Source organism: Gadus morhua, chromosome 16, assembly GCF_902167405.1.
Source record: "Gadus morhua chromosome 16, gadMor3.0, whole genome shotgun sequence".
NCBI lineage: Eukaryota > Metazoa > Chordata > Actinopteri > Gadiformes > Gadidae > Gadus > Gadus morhua.
In genome coordinates, this window is record NC_044063.1 from 30,372,153 (window position 1) to 30,389,508 (window position 17,356).

General features: G+C 47.1%; 1 protein-coding gene across 5 annotated transcripts in view; it reads right to left on the bottom strand.

The window, feature by feature from the left end:
* clcn2b (chloride channel, voltage-sensitive 2b) overlaps nucleotides 1–9,399 on the bottom strand; it is a 112,748-nt gene extending 103,349 nt beyond the window's left edge. For all 5 annotated transcript variants that reach the window (XM_030380634.1, XM_030380630.1, XM_030380631.1 and 2 more), the window contains exon 1: nucleotides 9,108–9,399. In XM_030380634.1, the coding sequence (XP_030236494.1) occupies nucleotides 9,108–9,158 (51 nt within the window). In that variant the 5' untranslated portion in view covers nucleotides 9,159–9,399. The remainder of the gene's footprint in view (nucleotides 1–9,107) is intronic.
* Nucleotides 9,400–17,356: the final 7,957 nt, after the last annotated feature.

A 17,356-nucleotide genomic window follows, 5' to 3' on the forward strand; every position in this document is an offset into this window, starting at 1 on the left:
TAAGTCTGTGTCTGTGTCCGTGTGTGTGTGTGCGTGCTCCCTTGGTCTTTGTCGTGTGAAAGTTGAATTGACAGTGGTGCCTTGATGTCTGTCTGTTTGCCTGCCTGTCTGTGTAGCGTAGGCATATCCTGCTGCTTCTCAAGGGAGCGAGGACCAGGAGGACATGGGGGGGGGGGGCTGGGGTGGGGGGGGCCAGGTGACAGGCGGTCCAGATGAATGTGCTGTGTGTTAGCGGGGAGCAGACACAGGTGAGTCACCGCTCTTCCCACTGCGGAGGAACAACAGGTGTCCATTGTCACCCAGTGAAGGGCCGCTCATGGGATTACAAACCAAAGGACATGAGAAGCTGCAGCCTGGCCAGCCTTTCATGGAGCCGTCCATCAATCTGCTCCAACGCTAAACAGAAAGGGATTCTTAATCCATTATTTTTTCCCGCTCGTTTTTCTTCTTAACACAGCTAGCTCGTCTGCGACTGCTTATATTAAAGTTCCCATATCGTGCTTTTTAGGGTCAATAATGGCAATCGGAGGTACAACTAGAATAGTGTTACATGCCTGTATGTTAGAAATACACCTTATTATTCATGTCGCTTTAAGGCCCCCCTCCCGAGTAGCCCAGTCTGCTGTGAATTGATTGGTCGAACATTTTGCGTGTGTGTCGGCATATTCACACCCTCAAGGAAGTTGATTACATTGCGGGTAGCCGGAAGGCGGGACCTCTGCACTTCAGCACCGCCCACTATAGTCTGATGTCACACTATTACAGAAGTAAAGTTTGAGCGCAAACAAGCCGTTTCACACTCTTATTGAGGGGCGTCTTACTCGACCTTGCTCAGAGTTAGATTTTTCTAGCTTAGCAGATGTAAAGCATGTTTAAATACGTCATATAACAATGTAAGGCAAAGGGAAAAGATCTCACCCCTTTAACATTGTTAGGGTAGCTGCAGTGAGTTCCACTGCTGTGGATGAGCACACACAGTGTGTGACCGTGGAGGGGGGCTGAGGACGGCTCTGACCAGTGGGAACACCGGGATTGCTGGAGCTCCAGAATATCTGAGTCCTTAAGAGCTAATCAGCTACATCAATACATCACATCAATACTGAACCTCTCCCTGGCTAGGTCTGTGGTGGCTGCCTGCTTCAAGACATCCAACACTGTCCTTGTGCCTCAGAAGGCTTCTCCAGACGGAAGCTGCACAGAGCTTCCTGAAGGAAGCACCATAGCCTGGCCCTAGGATAGGAGGACTCTCCAACCCACCCATAGGTCCACAACTAAAGCTGCCCATAAAGGAACACCACTCCCCCAACAAGGGACTCTTTCTGCTGCAGTTGTCAGCCAAGAAAAAAGAAGGACTACCATCAGGACTATGAACACTGATCTCCCCACTCTCTTATACAAAACACACACACACGCACTTCAAATCATATTATATGATTGATCATGTTTTTGACAGATCCCTTATTTATATCTACCCCGATCCGAACTTTTCAGAGTTTCTTTATACTGTAAATAATGTTGATTTTTTTTTTTTAGTGTGCACTGTTACTGTAGGAATGGCCAGTTGGAGTACTGTTGTATAAGGGATATATATATATATATATATCATAGGGGATTTCTTTGGTGTGGAAGAGATGTAGAGATTGTTGGGCAGTGCTGAGGACATCACCTCACAGGGGGCTGAACCAGAGGAATATCCCACCCGTTCTCTGGCTTGTTTGTGTTTCAACAACACTTTCTGAGCCTTTGATCCTTCAACATGGGAGCAAGCCAACTGTGACGGTAATCGGAAGGATACTGATTCTAAATACGTAACTGGTCTGACAGAGTGATTCAGCACACACGTCAACTATTTCTCTAAAACCTCGTCGGGGATAAAACATCACCCACAAAGTCCTCCAGCTCCGTACCCTAACCACGCTGTTTCATGCATTTCTCAACTCATATATATATATACATATATATATATATATAGCTGGGTGTCGAGGGGTCCCTGAGCAAGATGCCTCACCCTGACTCTTCCCTACAAGCTGGCTGTCGCACTTCGTGGTTGTCTCCGCCGTCGTTGTGGGAATGAATGGTTGTAAGTCGCTTTGGATAAAACCATCAGCAAAATCCCCTAAATGTAAATGTATAGATCCAGGTGAGTCATCATGAGTTAATTTTCCTTAAAGATACAGTACGTCATTTGGCCTCTAGGGGACTCTCAATCGGAACAATAATAAAGGAGGTAGTGTGATAGCGCAGCCACATATGTACGCGTTTGTGAGCTGTCTCCGGGTACAGTGGAGTGTGTTGGACCAGGGATGCCGGTTGGTAAAGTGTGTGTGCAGCAGCGAATGCAGTGTTGTGGTGGGGGAGCGAGTCTGGGTAATGCAGTCATTCTTCAGGAATATAATGCTGTGGATTCGCCTTTCCATCCACACCAAAGCCAAACAACCAAAACCACAACAACTCCATATAGACAGAACCATACAAACAAAGGCAGTTTTACACTATGCTTGAGATGGGCGAGTCCTCTCCTAGCACGGCAGAGCTGGGGGCCCCAGATGCTGGGGGCCGAGTCACAACACACAAGTTAATTCAAATTCAACCTTTGGAAAAACAGGATGCCACCGAGAAACAACAAGTCAGGCTTCAGAGGCAAACTCTGCTTTTGAAGCCCTTGCATCATTTGCTCGTACATTTGAGATTGGGAGGACAGAACTTGTAATTGTAATGGTAAAAAGGTTATTGTTAACCCATGCACGCCCCTTCCCATATCAAAACAGAGCAAATGCCTAGCCTCAGGAAAAAATGTGGTCTGTAGTAGTTGAATGAATGGAGGCACACACACACACACATTCACATAAACACACATACACACACACACCTTTGAAATGCTAGCATTGGAGCCAATTTGCATTAATTAGAAACCATTTACACACACAGCAGCAACATCCTCTTTACAAACACAAACACACACACAATGAATGCAGAGGCATTTTGGTCTGTATGTGTGTGCGCGCGTCTTCTGTCGTTCATTGTGTGTGTGTGTGTGTGTGTGTGTGTGTGTGTGTGTGTGTGTGTGTGTGTGTGTGTGTGTGTGTGTGTGTGTGTGTGTGTGTGTGTGTGTGTGTGTGTGTGTGTGTGTGTGTCTTTTAATAGCGCTGGGCTATTAGCCCAGGGCCCTTGGACAGAGCAGGCCAACTCAACAACTTAATCTCTCCTCTTTCTCAGTGGCATGGCATCACTTTTCAGCAGCCATCTGTAACACTAACACAAACGCACCCTGTGCAGCCAACACCGAAGTTTCCAGGCGGGCTGTCCTCAGTGATGGCCAGTTTGGGTCCAGCGAACACAACCAATACATTGACTTCAAAATGTCCCCAAAGTATTCTCAAAGGCTGCAGGGTCAGTCAATCCAGCTGTACACTTTCATCAATTAAACACTTCAATTTAACTATATAAATACAATATACCAAACTCAGGGCAGCATCAGGGACAATATACGTTTAAAAATTTGATATATCTATGATATATAATAGGGTGTCTTTAGGGACTTCTGAGGTGCCACTACAGAGCATTAACAGCTGTACACAAAGCAGCTCAGCAACAGTTAGTGTGCACACGCACACACACGCACACGCACACGTCAAGCTGATTTCTCATTCAGGTATGGATCAGTTTTAAAGACCTTCAGAGACCAGGGGCCTCATGTACTAAGGTTGCGTACGCACAAAAACGTGGCGTACGTCCTTTTCCACGCTCACGTTCAGATGTACAAAACATGAAATGACCGTAAAAATGTGCGGTCCCCACGCCAGCTCCAGAGCTGTCGTACGCACGTTTCAGCTATTGTTCCTTTGGCGACACTTAAAGGTGACGCTGGGAAACTGGGAAAAAAGGTGAAAACAATGACTCAGAGTGATTTGCACATCAGAGACACACTAATGAACATTTAACACACCTTGCAATTATATGGGTGGCTATAAAAGCATGCGCAATGGATGAAGAAAATTGTTTTAAAAATGGCTGCGTTAGCGTTGCTAGAGGACATCGCAAATGGTCAAATCCGAAGGGCGCTGGAGACGCCGGGGCCGACGGAGGAGACGCCGGGGCCGACGGAGGAGACGCCGGGGCCGACGGAACAATCCGTGCCCTCTCCTTGCTTGTCTATTCAAAAATAAAAAATGTAAGTTAATAAACACGAGTCAAAGTCTTTAATATCCTGGCATCTTTACGCACGACTTATGTGTATTGCAAGCAGCCAATTGTATGACCAGTATAATTACAGCATTTATGACTTCAGCATATTTACCTTGGGGATGATCGGCGTCCCCTTCATGGGCTCCCACCACTCCGGTGAGAGCTGTGTCACCGATCAAAGCGGCCACTCTCAAATCGAAGGGGGAGAGTTCCCCCACTCCCGTCCCCCCACCTGTTGCGGTCACGCTTCGGCGGTGGGCAGAAACCCTCCGCTTCACCTCCACCTTGAGGTCTGACCACTTTTTTTTAATTTCAGAGTGTGTGCGCTGCTGAGACCCCACTGCATTGACGGCCTCGCAAACACACTCCCACTCACTTCTCTTTTGTTTTGCATTTATCCCTGTTGACAGGGTTCCATTAGCATATGCTTGCGCATTTCTACCTCGTGGAGCAAAATCTCGAGCTCAGACTCCGTGAAGTTTCGTTTTTTGCCTCTGTTCATGGTGCCAGGTGATCGGATTAAGAGGTGAATCTCAGGTCCAGAGGCCTATTTAAATGAAATTGCATATTTAAATGAGGGCGTGGACAGGGAGGAGTTTGGCACCTCGGCATGTGCGCTCAATTCCACGTTGATCGAGATGTACAAAAGAAACGTGCTTGGATCCATGCGTTCGCACACTTTGATACATCTGAATTTATTTGTGCGTAAGACAGTTTCTGGGTTTTGGCGTACGCCAAGTTTCAGTATGAAATCCACGCAAGTCTTAGTACATGAGGCCCCTGAACCTGGTACATACCTAAGGTCATGGGCCTTAAGCCACAATCATTACTAAGCAGGAAAGCGAATTAAAGATTTACAATTTGTTCTCGATATTCCTTATTGGTGAATTAAAATAATGGTACATTTCGGAAATGGAAAGCCATGTTTCATATTTCACTCATGTGTTTTCAGACAGCTTCTCTCCGTCTTTGTGATTTGCATATCAATGAACCTTAAGATATGTAAGGTTAAGTAAAGTGAACCTCCCGTTGTGGAGCAGAACATCGTGACCTGCACTGCCTGTCCGACCTCAAGCAGCCCTCATCAGAGTGGCAGGTAGGTGAGGGGACAGGAGGGGAAGGGCCCGGGGGAGCGTCTGACGTCCAGCGCCATTTTTAGAGGGATTTTAGGCAAAAAGGTTACACACACATGACCAGAATGAGATCCTGTGACACCAGAGAATGCAAGTTGAAAGATAGTCATAAGTACCTTGATTCAAAACAACCTCATCCAGTTCCCCTTCTGAGAACGTGAACAACAAGATGGGCTGTTATACAAAGATATTTCCAAACTGAGGTAAAGTGTGTGTGTGTGTGTGTGTGTGTGTGTGTGTGTGTGTGTGTGTGTGTGTGTGTGTGTGTGTGTGTGTGTGTGTGTGTGTGTGTGTGTGTGTGTGTGTTCCCCTTTCCACCCCCAGGGGTTTGTAACCTTCTGTTGACATGCAGTTGGTGTCAAAAGAATAGCTCCATCAACAAAATTGTAAGGAAATGTATGCTAAAAAGAAGATAAGGATGACACAAAAACAGTGAGTCCAGCCAAGCGGCCAGTGGACTGGTTCCTGTAAACACACGCTGGAAGGGAACCGATTCACCCTCTAGATAGCGGGCCCACCACCCACTAAACCAGCGATCATCACATGACTGGGCTGCTCTTCCTCCTCTGACCTCTGGGGGCTCTAGAAGGTCAGAGCCCCCCCCCCCCCCCCCCCGTGTGTGTGTGTGTGTGTGTGTGTGTGTGTGTGTGTGTGTGTGTGTGTGTGTGTGTGTGTCACATCAAAGTGAGGAAATTCCATCTGGATATAATCATCTCTTGTGTACTGTACATTTGAACAACAGAGATATTTAATTGGATGGAAAATTTTCTTTCATGTAATCATTGTCAAAACTTCATTTGTTAGGAGTTGAATGTCAGCGCTGCCTCTGTGGCATAAGTCTAAATAATATCAAGGTCAATGGGCACACACACACACACACACACACACACACACACACACACACACACACACACACACACACACACACACACACACACACACACACACACACACACACACACACACACACACACACACACACCCACCTTTCACCTGAGCATTCCCTTTGTTGCATTCCAATATTTCAGTAATTACCAGTAGTTAATCTTCACCTAGTTGGTGAAGGTGGGTGGGGTGAGGAGGGGGGTAAGGGGTATGGGGAGGGTGTCACTCAGTGGCCGGGGGATTGAGGCCGGTATACCCATCGGTATGTTTGTTCTAGATTGGTCATTTAGCGAAAGAGGAGAGAAATAAATGGGCTTGGTCTGTTTTGTCCGCAGAGCCCTTTGGTCCATTAAGCTAAGTGCCACACACACACACACACACACACACACACACACACACACACACACACACACACACACACACACACACACACACACACACACACACACACACACACACACACACACACACACACACACACACACACACACACCCCCTGACCTCCACCCACTATACCATTACACAAAAGCTGATGAAGTGATGGTCGGGATGGGGAGGGCCAACATCAAACGCCAGCTGAGGGCTGCTTCAAAGGCCGTCCTCACGCCAGGTAAATACAGCCGTCAATGTTGCAATGTGCTTTTGTCCAAAGGGGCAAGATGGATTGTTGGACGCAAGCATACATTTGTTGATGGAAAGCTTTCACAATTCTTTCACAATTCTCTCACTTCCTTATTACGGCTGTGTAAGAGGAAATTAAACCCTTTTTAGAGTGTAGTGGTTGAGCCTCAGTGACATGTGAGTGATGCAGTCAAACACATATTCAATCAGTAAAACACCCATAGGTCCATCCTAGGGTCCATACCACCTTAACACTAAGCTCTGATGGAGGCCAACAGTAAAGGACAGCAACACTTCATATACCTTTACAGACCTCTGGACATCCTTAACACACACACACATATGCGCGCACACACACACACACACATACCTGACCCAAAGGCAGGGCTATAAGCACGGTTGGTAATAACTATTAACAACAAAGTTGTTAGAGAAATATATACTACCCGTACTACAAATCACTGAGCTGATTAGGTTATGGGTCGGGGCGCGCGCGCGTGCGTGCGTGCGTGCGTGAATTGTGAAACCATGCAACCAGCAGCAAGCCACAGCGGTGCAGCCCAGGTCTCTGGGCGTGTGAGAAGCAGCATTGGGAATGTCTCTGCTATGAAGTGAACAAGCACTTTCTCCGTCCACATGTCCACTACAGTGATCTCTTTGAGCCGCGGCTGCCCACAACAACATGCCCACACCACCACCTCAGCTGCAGCCAGACAAAGGCTGCGTGTTACGGGAGCCCACTGGGGAGAGACAGAGGGAGAGAGTGGAAGAGAGAGAGACAGAGGAGAGAGAGTGAGAGTGGAAGAGAGAGAGACAGAGGAGAGAGAGTGAGAGTGGAAGAGAGAGAGACAGAGGAGAGAGTGAGAGACAGAGAGACAGAGGAGAGAGAGTGAGAGTGGAAGAGAGAGACACAGAGGAGAGAGTGAGAGTGAGAGAGAGAGAGAGTGAGAGACAGAGGGAGAGAGTGGAAGAGAGAGAGAGACAGAGGAGAGAGAGTGAGAGTGGAAGAGAGAGAGACAGACAGAGGAGAGAGTGAGAGTGAGAGTGAGAGAGAGAGAGAGAGTAAGAGACAGAGGGGAGAGAGACAGAGGGGAGAGAGAGACAGAGAGAACAGAGAGAGAGAGAGAGAGAGAGAGAGAGAGAGAGAGAGAGAGAGAGAGAGAGAGAGAGAGAGAGAGACTTTTAAAGCTGAGCACGAGACCACGCAAGTTAAGCAGGGCCCAGTGCTGAATCGGCGGGTGGCTTGTTGTGTAATCGTTTTCACACACACACACACACACACACACACACACACACACACACACACACACACACACACACACACACACACACACACACACACACACACACACACACACACACACACACACACACACACACACACAGGGGGGGTGATTGAGGCGATTAAAACAAGTGTTCCAGTTGTGGTTTCTTAATTCAAAGCCTTGGTGGGCTCCTGAATGGGACTGTAAGCAGGACTATAAACCTTGTTCACACAGAGGATCTGCCTTCCGTTGGACAGAAGTTGTAAAGAGAGTGCTCCCTCACAGTTCACATCCCAGCCATTCACTCTGAAACACGCATCCATAAGAGACCCTAGAGGGCAAAGTTAAAAAGTGCTACACTGGACAACAGGCGGTTCAAAGGATAAATTATGCAAGAGGAAAGGAAAATGATAGTGCGTAAATACAATGCATTGCGCCTCTACATAGGCTGCACACGCACTCCAAAGGCCTGTGCGTGTGCACCTGTCCGGTTGTTCATTCATACGGTAGACGGCCTCCCACGGTGATTGGAGTCTCTTATAACTCCTTCTGGGCAAACCGTTGAAAGCGCTCATTGTTTAAGAGGCAGCCTATCGATTAAGCCCACGCACTTTGTTGGTTACTGGAGACCAGACGAGCTCAATGTGTGTCAATCTACCACATGTGAGTGAAACGAGTGGTAAATGTTGCATACACATGTTAAGGTAACCGGTGAGTTATCTGGAAAAGTAACTGGGAAGATAACCTCACCGGTTATCTTCCCAGGTTATCTTGGAGGGGGGGCATGCAAATCCAGATATTTCACTAATATTGCCATTTTTTCCACGGTGTCAAGTTTGAGCTACGCATTGATGTTTTCCGTTTAACCGGAAACAAATCAGGTACCAAACCCAGGTAGGATTGCCGTGACTGACTGTACCGACACCTCCTGTAGGGAACATCAGAGCGGGCCGCCGTGGGACGCCCCACAGCTCGGATCACGTGGAGGCACTGGAGGTAAAGCAACAAGTGAACTCACCAGAGTCTGCTCATACTGCAGGGCGCGCTGGTCCACTCCGTCCCCGGCCATGGCGCGGTGCGCAGGAGACGCGGCAGGGAGGAACTCCTGCCCGGCTCAAGAGACGCGGCGGTGGGAACTCTTCAACTCTGAATGAGACCAGACGCACTTCTTCTGGATCCAGTGATCAATATTTTCGGCCAATCAATGCCGCGAGATCAGGCGGAGAGAGTGCACCGGAGGAACTCTGTCTCGGAAATGCTGCCGAACTAAGTTGCTGCATTTTATACCCTCGGAGTCTCCTTTGAGATCCAGGCTAAGGAGGCGGGACTTGTTGGACTGAGATCTCTGGTCCGCCCCTCTAGAGCAGGAATGGTACGGTCCAATTCTCTGAAGCTTTCTGAACAGAGCGTCCTCTGCACACATGAGGGTGTGATTTCCCTGACTGAATATTTCAAACTTTCTCAAAAAGTTAACCACATCCAAATCGAAATTATGTTGCAGTCTAAGTTAATAATTCAAAACTCACCAAGGTGACAACCTTGACATAAGCTATAACATTACAAAGACTCTACGGGGGTGTCAGACTAGGGATTTCAGGTAGTAATGGTAGTATCACTTTGACACTGTGACCTGCGATAAAGTCTTTGTTTCCATAACAAGAGATAATAATGCGGAAATGGAGACATACAGCAAGAAAAATAGGTTAAGTAAAATTAGCCAAGTCCAGGTGGTTGGTATATTCCCTTGATTATTTAGTTAGCCTTATACATTAATGAAGCAATGTTTACTTTGCCATTGTTCCCCTAAAATTGACTAAGTAATTCAGTGTTAAAGGGTTAAACAGTCTTTGTGAAGACATAGCTGTGAGGAATGTCTGCTAAGAAAGGGTTTCAGGTGAAGTGTTTGCTGTTCTTTTGCAGTGATGGATGGTTCCTCACCTGGTCATCACACTGAAAGTATTGTGTGTGTGTGTGTGTGTGTGTGTGTGTGTGTGTGTGTGTGTGTGTGTGTGTGTGTGTGTGTGTGTGTGTGTGTGTGTATGTGTGTGTGTGTGTGTGTGTGTGTGTGTGTGTGTGTGTGTGTGCGTGTGTGTGTGCGTGCGTGCGTGCGTGCGTGCGTGCGTGCGTGTGTGTGTGTGCGTGAGAGCAAATGCGTAAGTTGTGTATGTGTGTGTGTGTATGTGTGTGTGTGTGTGTGTGTGTGTGTGCGTGTGTGTGTGTGCATGTGTGTGTGAGAGCGCATGCGCATGAGCAAGCGCAAGTTATGTGTGTGTGTGTGTGTGTGTGTGTGTGTGTGTGTGTGTGTGTGCGTGCCTGCGTGTGTGTGTGTGTGTGTGTGTATGTGTGTCTGTGTGTGCGTGCGTGTGTGTGTTTGTGTGTGTCTCTCTGTGTGTGTGTGTGTGTGTGTGTGTGTGTGTGTGTGTGTGTGTGTGTGTGTGTGTGTGTGTGTGAGAGAGCGCATGTGCGCCAGTGCAGTGACAGTGACACTGTGCTTGGGAAGGTGCGGATTTTACTTCTCGGAGGAGAATTAAAATCGAGGTCCTGACTCACTGAGGTCATAAAAGATCCAAGGGCACTTATCACAAAGAGTAGGGGATTCCACAGTGTCCTGGCTAAAACTGCCAAACCAGTCTCATTCAATCTGGCCCCCTCATCATCCCCCTGTTTAATAGGCTGATTCATTAATCTCACCTGGCGGGGATTGGCTGCTGTGCGTCACCCATGTGGGTGCTAAACATTGGTGGTGGTTAGTGAGTTCCCCCCCCTTTTTCACTGTAAAGCGTCTTTGAGGGTCTAGAAAAGCGCTATATGAATTAAAGCAATTATTATTATTATTATTATTATTATTATTATCATTATTATTATAATTTATTATTATTATGTCTGTAAATTGTGTGTGTGTGTGTGTGTGTGTGTGTGTGTGTGTGTGTGTGTGTGTGTGTGTGTGTGTGTGTGTGTGTGTGTGCGTGTGTGTGTCTGTGTGTCTGTGTGTGTGTCTGTGTGTGTGTGGTGTAGCCCTTATACCTGTCTCTGAACCATCCCACAGGTGTGTTGTGTGAAGCTGCGGGAGGCCGGAGTGGAGGTGAACCTCAGAGTCATCGCTCTTATCGGCTGATCTCTTCTTTTAAGTCGCTAAGTTGTTAAAAGAAGCCACAACCTGTAACCCCCATATATAATCTGATCATGAATGCAGAGCACCAGGGGCTTTAGTGTGGTCAGAGAGACAGGTTGTTTTGTGCCGTCGGGGGTGAGTGATGGGTCCGCCGGGGGAAAGTATGCCCTCCACCAACGACAAATGAAACGGCCCTCAAGAAATCAATAGAGGGATTGAATATGTGTCACTTTTTATTTTACACATTGCTCTGTTTCTCCGTTGTAGGTTTGTGTGGGTGGGTGTGTGCGAGTGTGTGTGTGTGTGTGTGTGTGTGTGTGTGTGTGTGTGTGTGTGTGTGTGTGTGTGTGTGTGTGTGTGTGTGTGTGTGTGTGTGTGTGTGTGTGTGTGTGTGTGTGTGTGAACATGAATAAAGGTAATCAAATGTGAGTGTTCAGTGTTCGTATCTTTCTTTCTTCATTTTGAGACACCACAATATTTGGTCCCATGTTCCAAGTGTGGCCCTTGTCCAGGCCTACCATAACACAAAGAAACATACCATAATATCTACACAATGAAACAGTCCACCAACCCTGGACAAACAGACTTTGAGCCAACATAATGGGGATGAACTAAAGCCCGGTGTCAGCCCATGGAACACATTCCTCCCCTGAAGAGGACGCAGGCGGAGTGGAGGAGCGGGGAGAGGGGATGTCTTGTGTTTCAGTGTGCTAGCAGGGCTTGGACCAGACCAGGAGCCTATCCACCCTCGTATCCCTCACATTAACATACGTTTTTGGCCATTGCCCTGCAGACAACCTCCTACTCGAGTGTTAAAGCATACTATTCCCCTAAAGCATCATCTAAACATCCCAGGGCCGAGAAATGCATGCTACGTCCTATTTTCCCCAGATCAGTATCGGCACAAGTGTTTGTAATAACGCTGTTCAAAAGAACGGCTTTAGGTGACACCATTATTTTTTCAGTAACGGGGTAATCTCACTAATTACTGTTTCCGTCGTTACAACGCCGTTAGGTTACTGTACATTAAATGCGGTGTGTTACTATGAATTGATTGAATAAACTGCGTAATCCGAATGCTCACCTGGCCCCAACACAAACTGCTGGTGAGGAGACCGGATGGGTTAACAACGAGATAAGCGATTATGATTGGCTAAGGCAGAGTCATGTTTCATGGTAGCAAATCAAACACACAAGCCAGGACACGCGCGCCACACACACACACACACACACACACACACACACACACACACACACACACACACACACACACACACACACACACACACACACACACACACACACACACACACACACACACACACACACACACACACACACGCACACACCAAACAGATTCAATGAAGCAGCAGAAATGGCGAGTCCGGAGCAATCCGATGAAAAGTTGTTGTTTTCTGTAGTATTCGGCAGATGTTCCACAGCCTTTGCAACCAAGCAAATTAAAATTCAGTTGGAAGTATATCAGGGCCTTGAATGGGCAGTTCAACCATTTAACACATTAATTTAAGTCCAAGTGAAAACTGTTCAGAAAAATCCACATTCTTTGGCATATAGCATTTTTTTTTTTACAGTAACTCAAATAGTTACTTTCCCTGGTAACTAGTTACTTTTATTATAATAAACTGAGTAATTCAGTTACTAACTCAGTTACTTGTTGGAGCAAGTCTTGAGTAACTATAACTAATTACTTTTTAAAAGTAACGTTCCCAACACTGATCAGCACACAATTACCTTTAATGCAACATTTTAACCTTTAACATTTACCATCAGCATCTGTCAAATCCCCATGGAGTAGCGCTGAGGACAGCTGCCTACGACCCCCCTGTGTACCGCTACAGCAGCGGCCTTCGATCAGTTCGGAGATTGAAACGTTGGAACGAGGTTCAGGGGACCGGTAGCTTGGTCCCATAGATCCCCTGGCGTCTGCTGGGTACGCAGCATGGCGTACGCTCCTACATGATTCATCAGAGTGCAGGCGCACACAGCTGAGCTCGGTGCCATTGTCAGTTCTTCAAACCGTTGTTCTGAGGTCTTCTTCCGAAGGTCTCCTCCTAGCTAAGGTCTTCTTCCACAGGTCTCCTCCTAGCTAAGGTCTTCTTCCACAGGTCTCCTCCTAGCTAAGGTCTTCTTCCGAAGGTCTCCTCCTAGCTAAGGTCTTCTTCCACAGGTCTCCTTCTAGCTAAGGTCTTCTTCCACAGGTCTCCTTCTAGCTAAGGTCTTCTTCCACAGGTCTCCTTCTAGCTAAGGTCTTCTTCCACAGGTCTCCTTCTAGCTAAGGTCTTCTTCCACAGGTCTCCTTCTAGCTAAGGTCTTCTTCCACAGGTCTCCTTCTAGCTAAGGTCTTCTTCCACAGGTCTCCTCCAAGCTGAGGTCTTCCGTCACAGGTCTCCTCCAAGCTGAGGTCTTCTAACACTGGTGTCTTCCTAGATCTAGCCCCAGCTCCGTTCCAGGGGCTGTTTCTGGTCTGCTTTCAGCCACAGTGTTATGACACATCTCTCCTGATTTTGAAACAGAGAGTAACTACGCTCAGTGTTTCACAAAAATAGCACGGCCTACTGTATTTATTTATAAATGCACTCCATCTGGAGTACAGACAAATACAATGTGGAGAGCCAAAATAAAACCAACAGCCCTGATTTTGCGAAACGGAAGGGGAGCAGATAAAGATCTCTCCCGGACTCGGCCCGCCACTGTCCCATGGCGAGCGCATGTCCTCTGCTGTTTATTCATTGTGTAATTTCATATTATTTTCTGTCAAACATTCAACGTGGCCAAATGTCGATGACGGCCATGGTGGCTCACACACTTGAATGATATCCCAACCATAGTTCCTAACATTATTTATTCTAACACAGTCTTTCATTGGGCCTAGATTAAGCAGCCCTTATTAATGAGGAAGAGCTCTGGTAGCTGAGGCAAACAGGCAACCTCCTTCTCAACAACTATCATCCTTCCACATCCTTGGTTTTGCAGTGGGATATCTTGAATATGAAATCAGTGTAATATGATGGTTCTGAGTAACCCCCTCCATATGGATGGTAGATGGACTCGTATAGCTTTCAGGCTGCTGTTAATGTATAAATGATCTGTAAACAATAATCAGAGCCCAGAGGCCATGCTAGCTTCTGCCTAGCAGATACCTCTCCTCCTCACGGCTGCCTCTCTCTGCACCATGGGCTGTGGCCATGAGGGTCGTCCCTGGGGTGCATACTCACACGTGCGTACACACGTATTATTTATTTCATAGTGGCTTCCTCATTTTGTATTCTGAACCTCTGCAACCGCAAATCGGTCTCGTCTTGCATATATCACTCCATTATATTGTCTGGTGGTTTGTCTATGTACTGTACAATAGTTGTGTGTGTATGTGTGTGTGTGTGTGTGTGTGTGTGTGTGTGTGTGTGTGTGTGTGTGTGTGTGTGTGTGTGTGTGTGTGTGTGTGTGTGTGTGTGTGTGTGGTTGTGTGTGCATTGACTAGAATATCTATTCATGAGATGCTTTGTATGTCCCCAGGCCCCAAGCACAACTATTGATACCAGTGGTGATGATGATTAACATGATAGAGAGCATACACACACACACACACACACACACACACACACACACACACACACACACACACACACACACACACACACACACACACACACAACACACTTATAAAATACAAAATGTCCCAAACAACAGTAGATACAATGAGAGGCATTCATTCAGCAAAAGCCTACAGCCATGATCCAGTTGTGTGAGTTTGAGGAAATGCGCCACATTGATCACAGAATCATCACTACTAGAAGCATCTAGATTAAATCATTTCTGAGATGGAAGCTGAGAGGACAAAAGCACAGCTAGAACAACAAACACACACACACACACACACACACACACACACACACACACACACACACACACACACACACACACACACACACATACACACACACACACACACACACACACACACACACACACACACACACACACACACACACACACACACACACACACAAAAACACACACACCCAACAGGACTGGCTAAAGAAAAACTACCATTTAAAAGGTTGGTAGTCTTAGGGCGCACTCACACTAGGCCATCTGTAATGTGCCCAAGTCTGTTTCACACCTGTACCGTGCTCAAGTACGATTGCCCCCCCCCCCCACCCCCCTTCTGTGCGCTGGCCTGTGCTCACGCTAGGCAATCTCAACTGGGCCTGAGTACGGTTGCCTCTTGTACGTAGGTCATCATGTCGTAATACGTCAACCACCAAGCGACTGCTTAGTAGAACAACACAGAGAACACAGTTGACACTTTACTGACTTTGTTTCTTATTTGGGGCCGTTCACAGACCTCTCTCACTGAGCGTTTTTACACAGCCAAATAGGCCGTTTTATGCACGCCTTTTGCGTGGCACGGTCCGCGGGTTTACACTCCCCGAGGTAAATTGCCTGCTTGAGCTAGAACCCCAATTTACCTCCCGGACCGTACACACATTTGCGGTTTATTGGGTTTAATTCTGTTTTAAATCTGACGGCTCCGCGGTTCCCAGGGGGGTTTGGGTAGTGTAGTTGCTGCGCTGTCTCCATAGAGACAACACAGCAATATGATCATGGGCAGTTAACTTCTAACTTGAGAGAAAGTAAAAACCGCTAGCTGCTGATCATGTGAGAGAAGGTGATGCAGTCGTATTAGACAAAGACGTTGAAAGATGGTGCGATCTACGAGAGAGACGCAGAGGAACTGTCCTTACGAGACTTTTGTCTGGATTAAAAACAAGTGGTCGGCAAAATAAAGAATATGTAGGCGTTTTTGCACTTAGTTAATAAATAATAATAATAAATAGTTAATCGCGTTTGTAGCCTACACTCAGACGTGAACTTATTCTTGCATGCGGGTGTCTTTATTCATAAAAAAATGTAAACATTCGGGAGTGTGCAAATTATTCTAAAGAGGTCTAGACTCTGTGTGCAGCCCCGCCTTCTCCAGTGAACCAAGAAAGCCTGCGCCGTGACGAACGGGGGATTTTTTATCAAAAACTCAACTTCACTATCGCACCATCGTGAACCGCTTGTCGTCATGTTTATTGTTTAATGGGAAAGAAGGGTTGTACGTGTCGGCTCATTAGCATTTGTACCGTGGCCTGAGCACACCTCTCCGAAGTGTGCTCAGGCCACGGATTAGAACTGTTCTTGAGTACGGTTGGCGTGCTCACACTAGCCAAACGATCTAGACTTGACCACGGTACAGGTGTGAGTGCGCCCTGAAGGTTCATTATTTTTTTCATTAATCCTCTTCATCCCAGGTGGGAAATAAGGCCTCAACAATCTGCCTCCATCGGGACCTGTCTTGCGCTGCATGCTGTGCCTCGCCCCATGTTCATCTCCTTCAGCTCAGCGGTCAAAGTTTGTCGCCAGGTTGTTTTTGGTCGACCTTGACTCCTTTTCCCAGTTGGGGTCCATCTCAGTGCGAGCTTTGGGATACGATCCTGGTCCATCCTGAATACATGGCCCAGCCATCGTAATCAGCAAGGTTTGATTTCCGACACAACAGGAGTGCACTTGGTCTTCCTGTGCAGTTCTTTGTTGGAGATCTTCTCAGGCCAGAAGATGCAGCAGATTTTCCGGAGACATTTATTGTGGAAGGCATCGGATCTTTGTTTTGAGGCTGTACTGCTTTGACCTCCATGTAGGATGAAGCCTTGCAAAAGCACCGTGGGCCTTCCCTAGCCTGATTTCCTTTGATGTTGAGTTGTCTTTGCGGACAAGACTTCCCAGGTAGGTGAAATCTTCGACATTGTCGAGGATTTCTTCATACACTGTGATTGGTGCATCTGGATTGGCATTAATGCATATCATTTTTGTTTTGGAGGCGTTGATGTTCAAAACCTGTTTGCTTTGCATACCGTTTAAGTCTGTCAGTCTTCTTAGTCTAGAGTCTAGGTCTTCGAGTTCGGAGAACAAAGTCCACTGAATGCCCCTGGGTTTATCGGCCGTTGTCTCCCTCATTACCCAGTCGATGGCCATTAGCAAGAGAATGGGAGACATGGTACACCCCTGTCGCACACCTGACTCTACGGTGAACCAGTCCTAGGGTATTCCTATGGTATTTCATTGACAATGACAATGCACTCGAAGCGGCC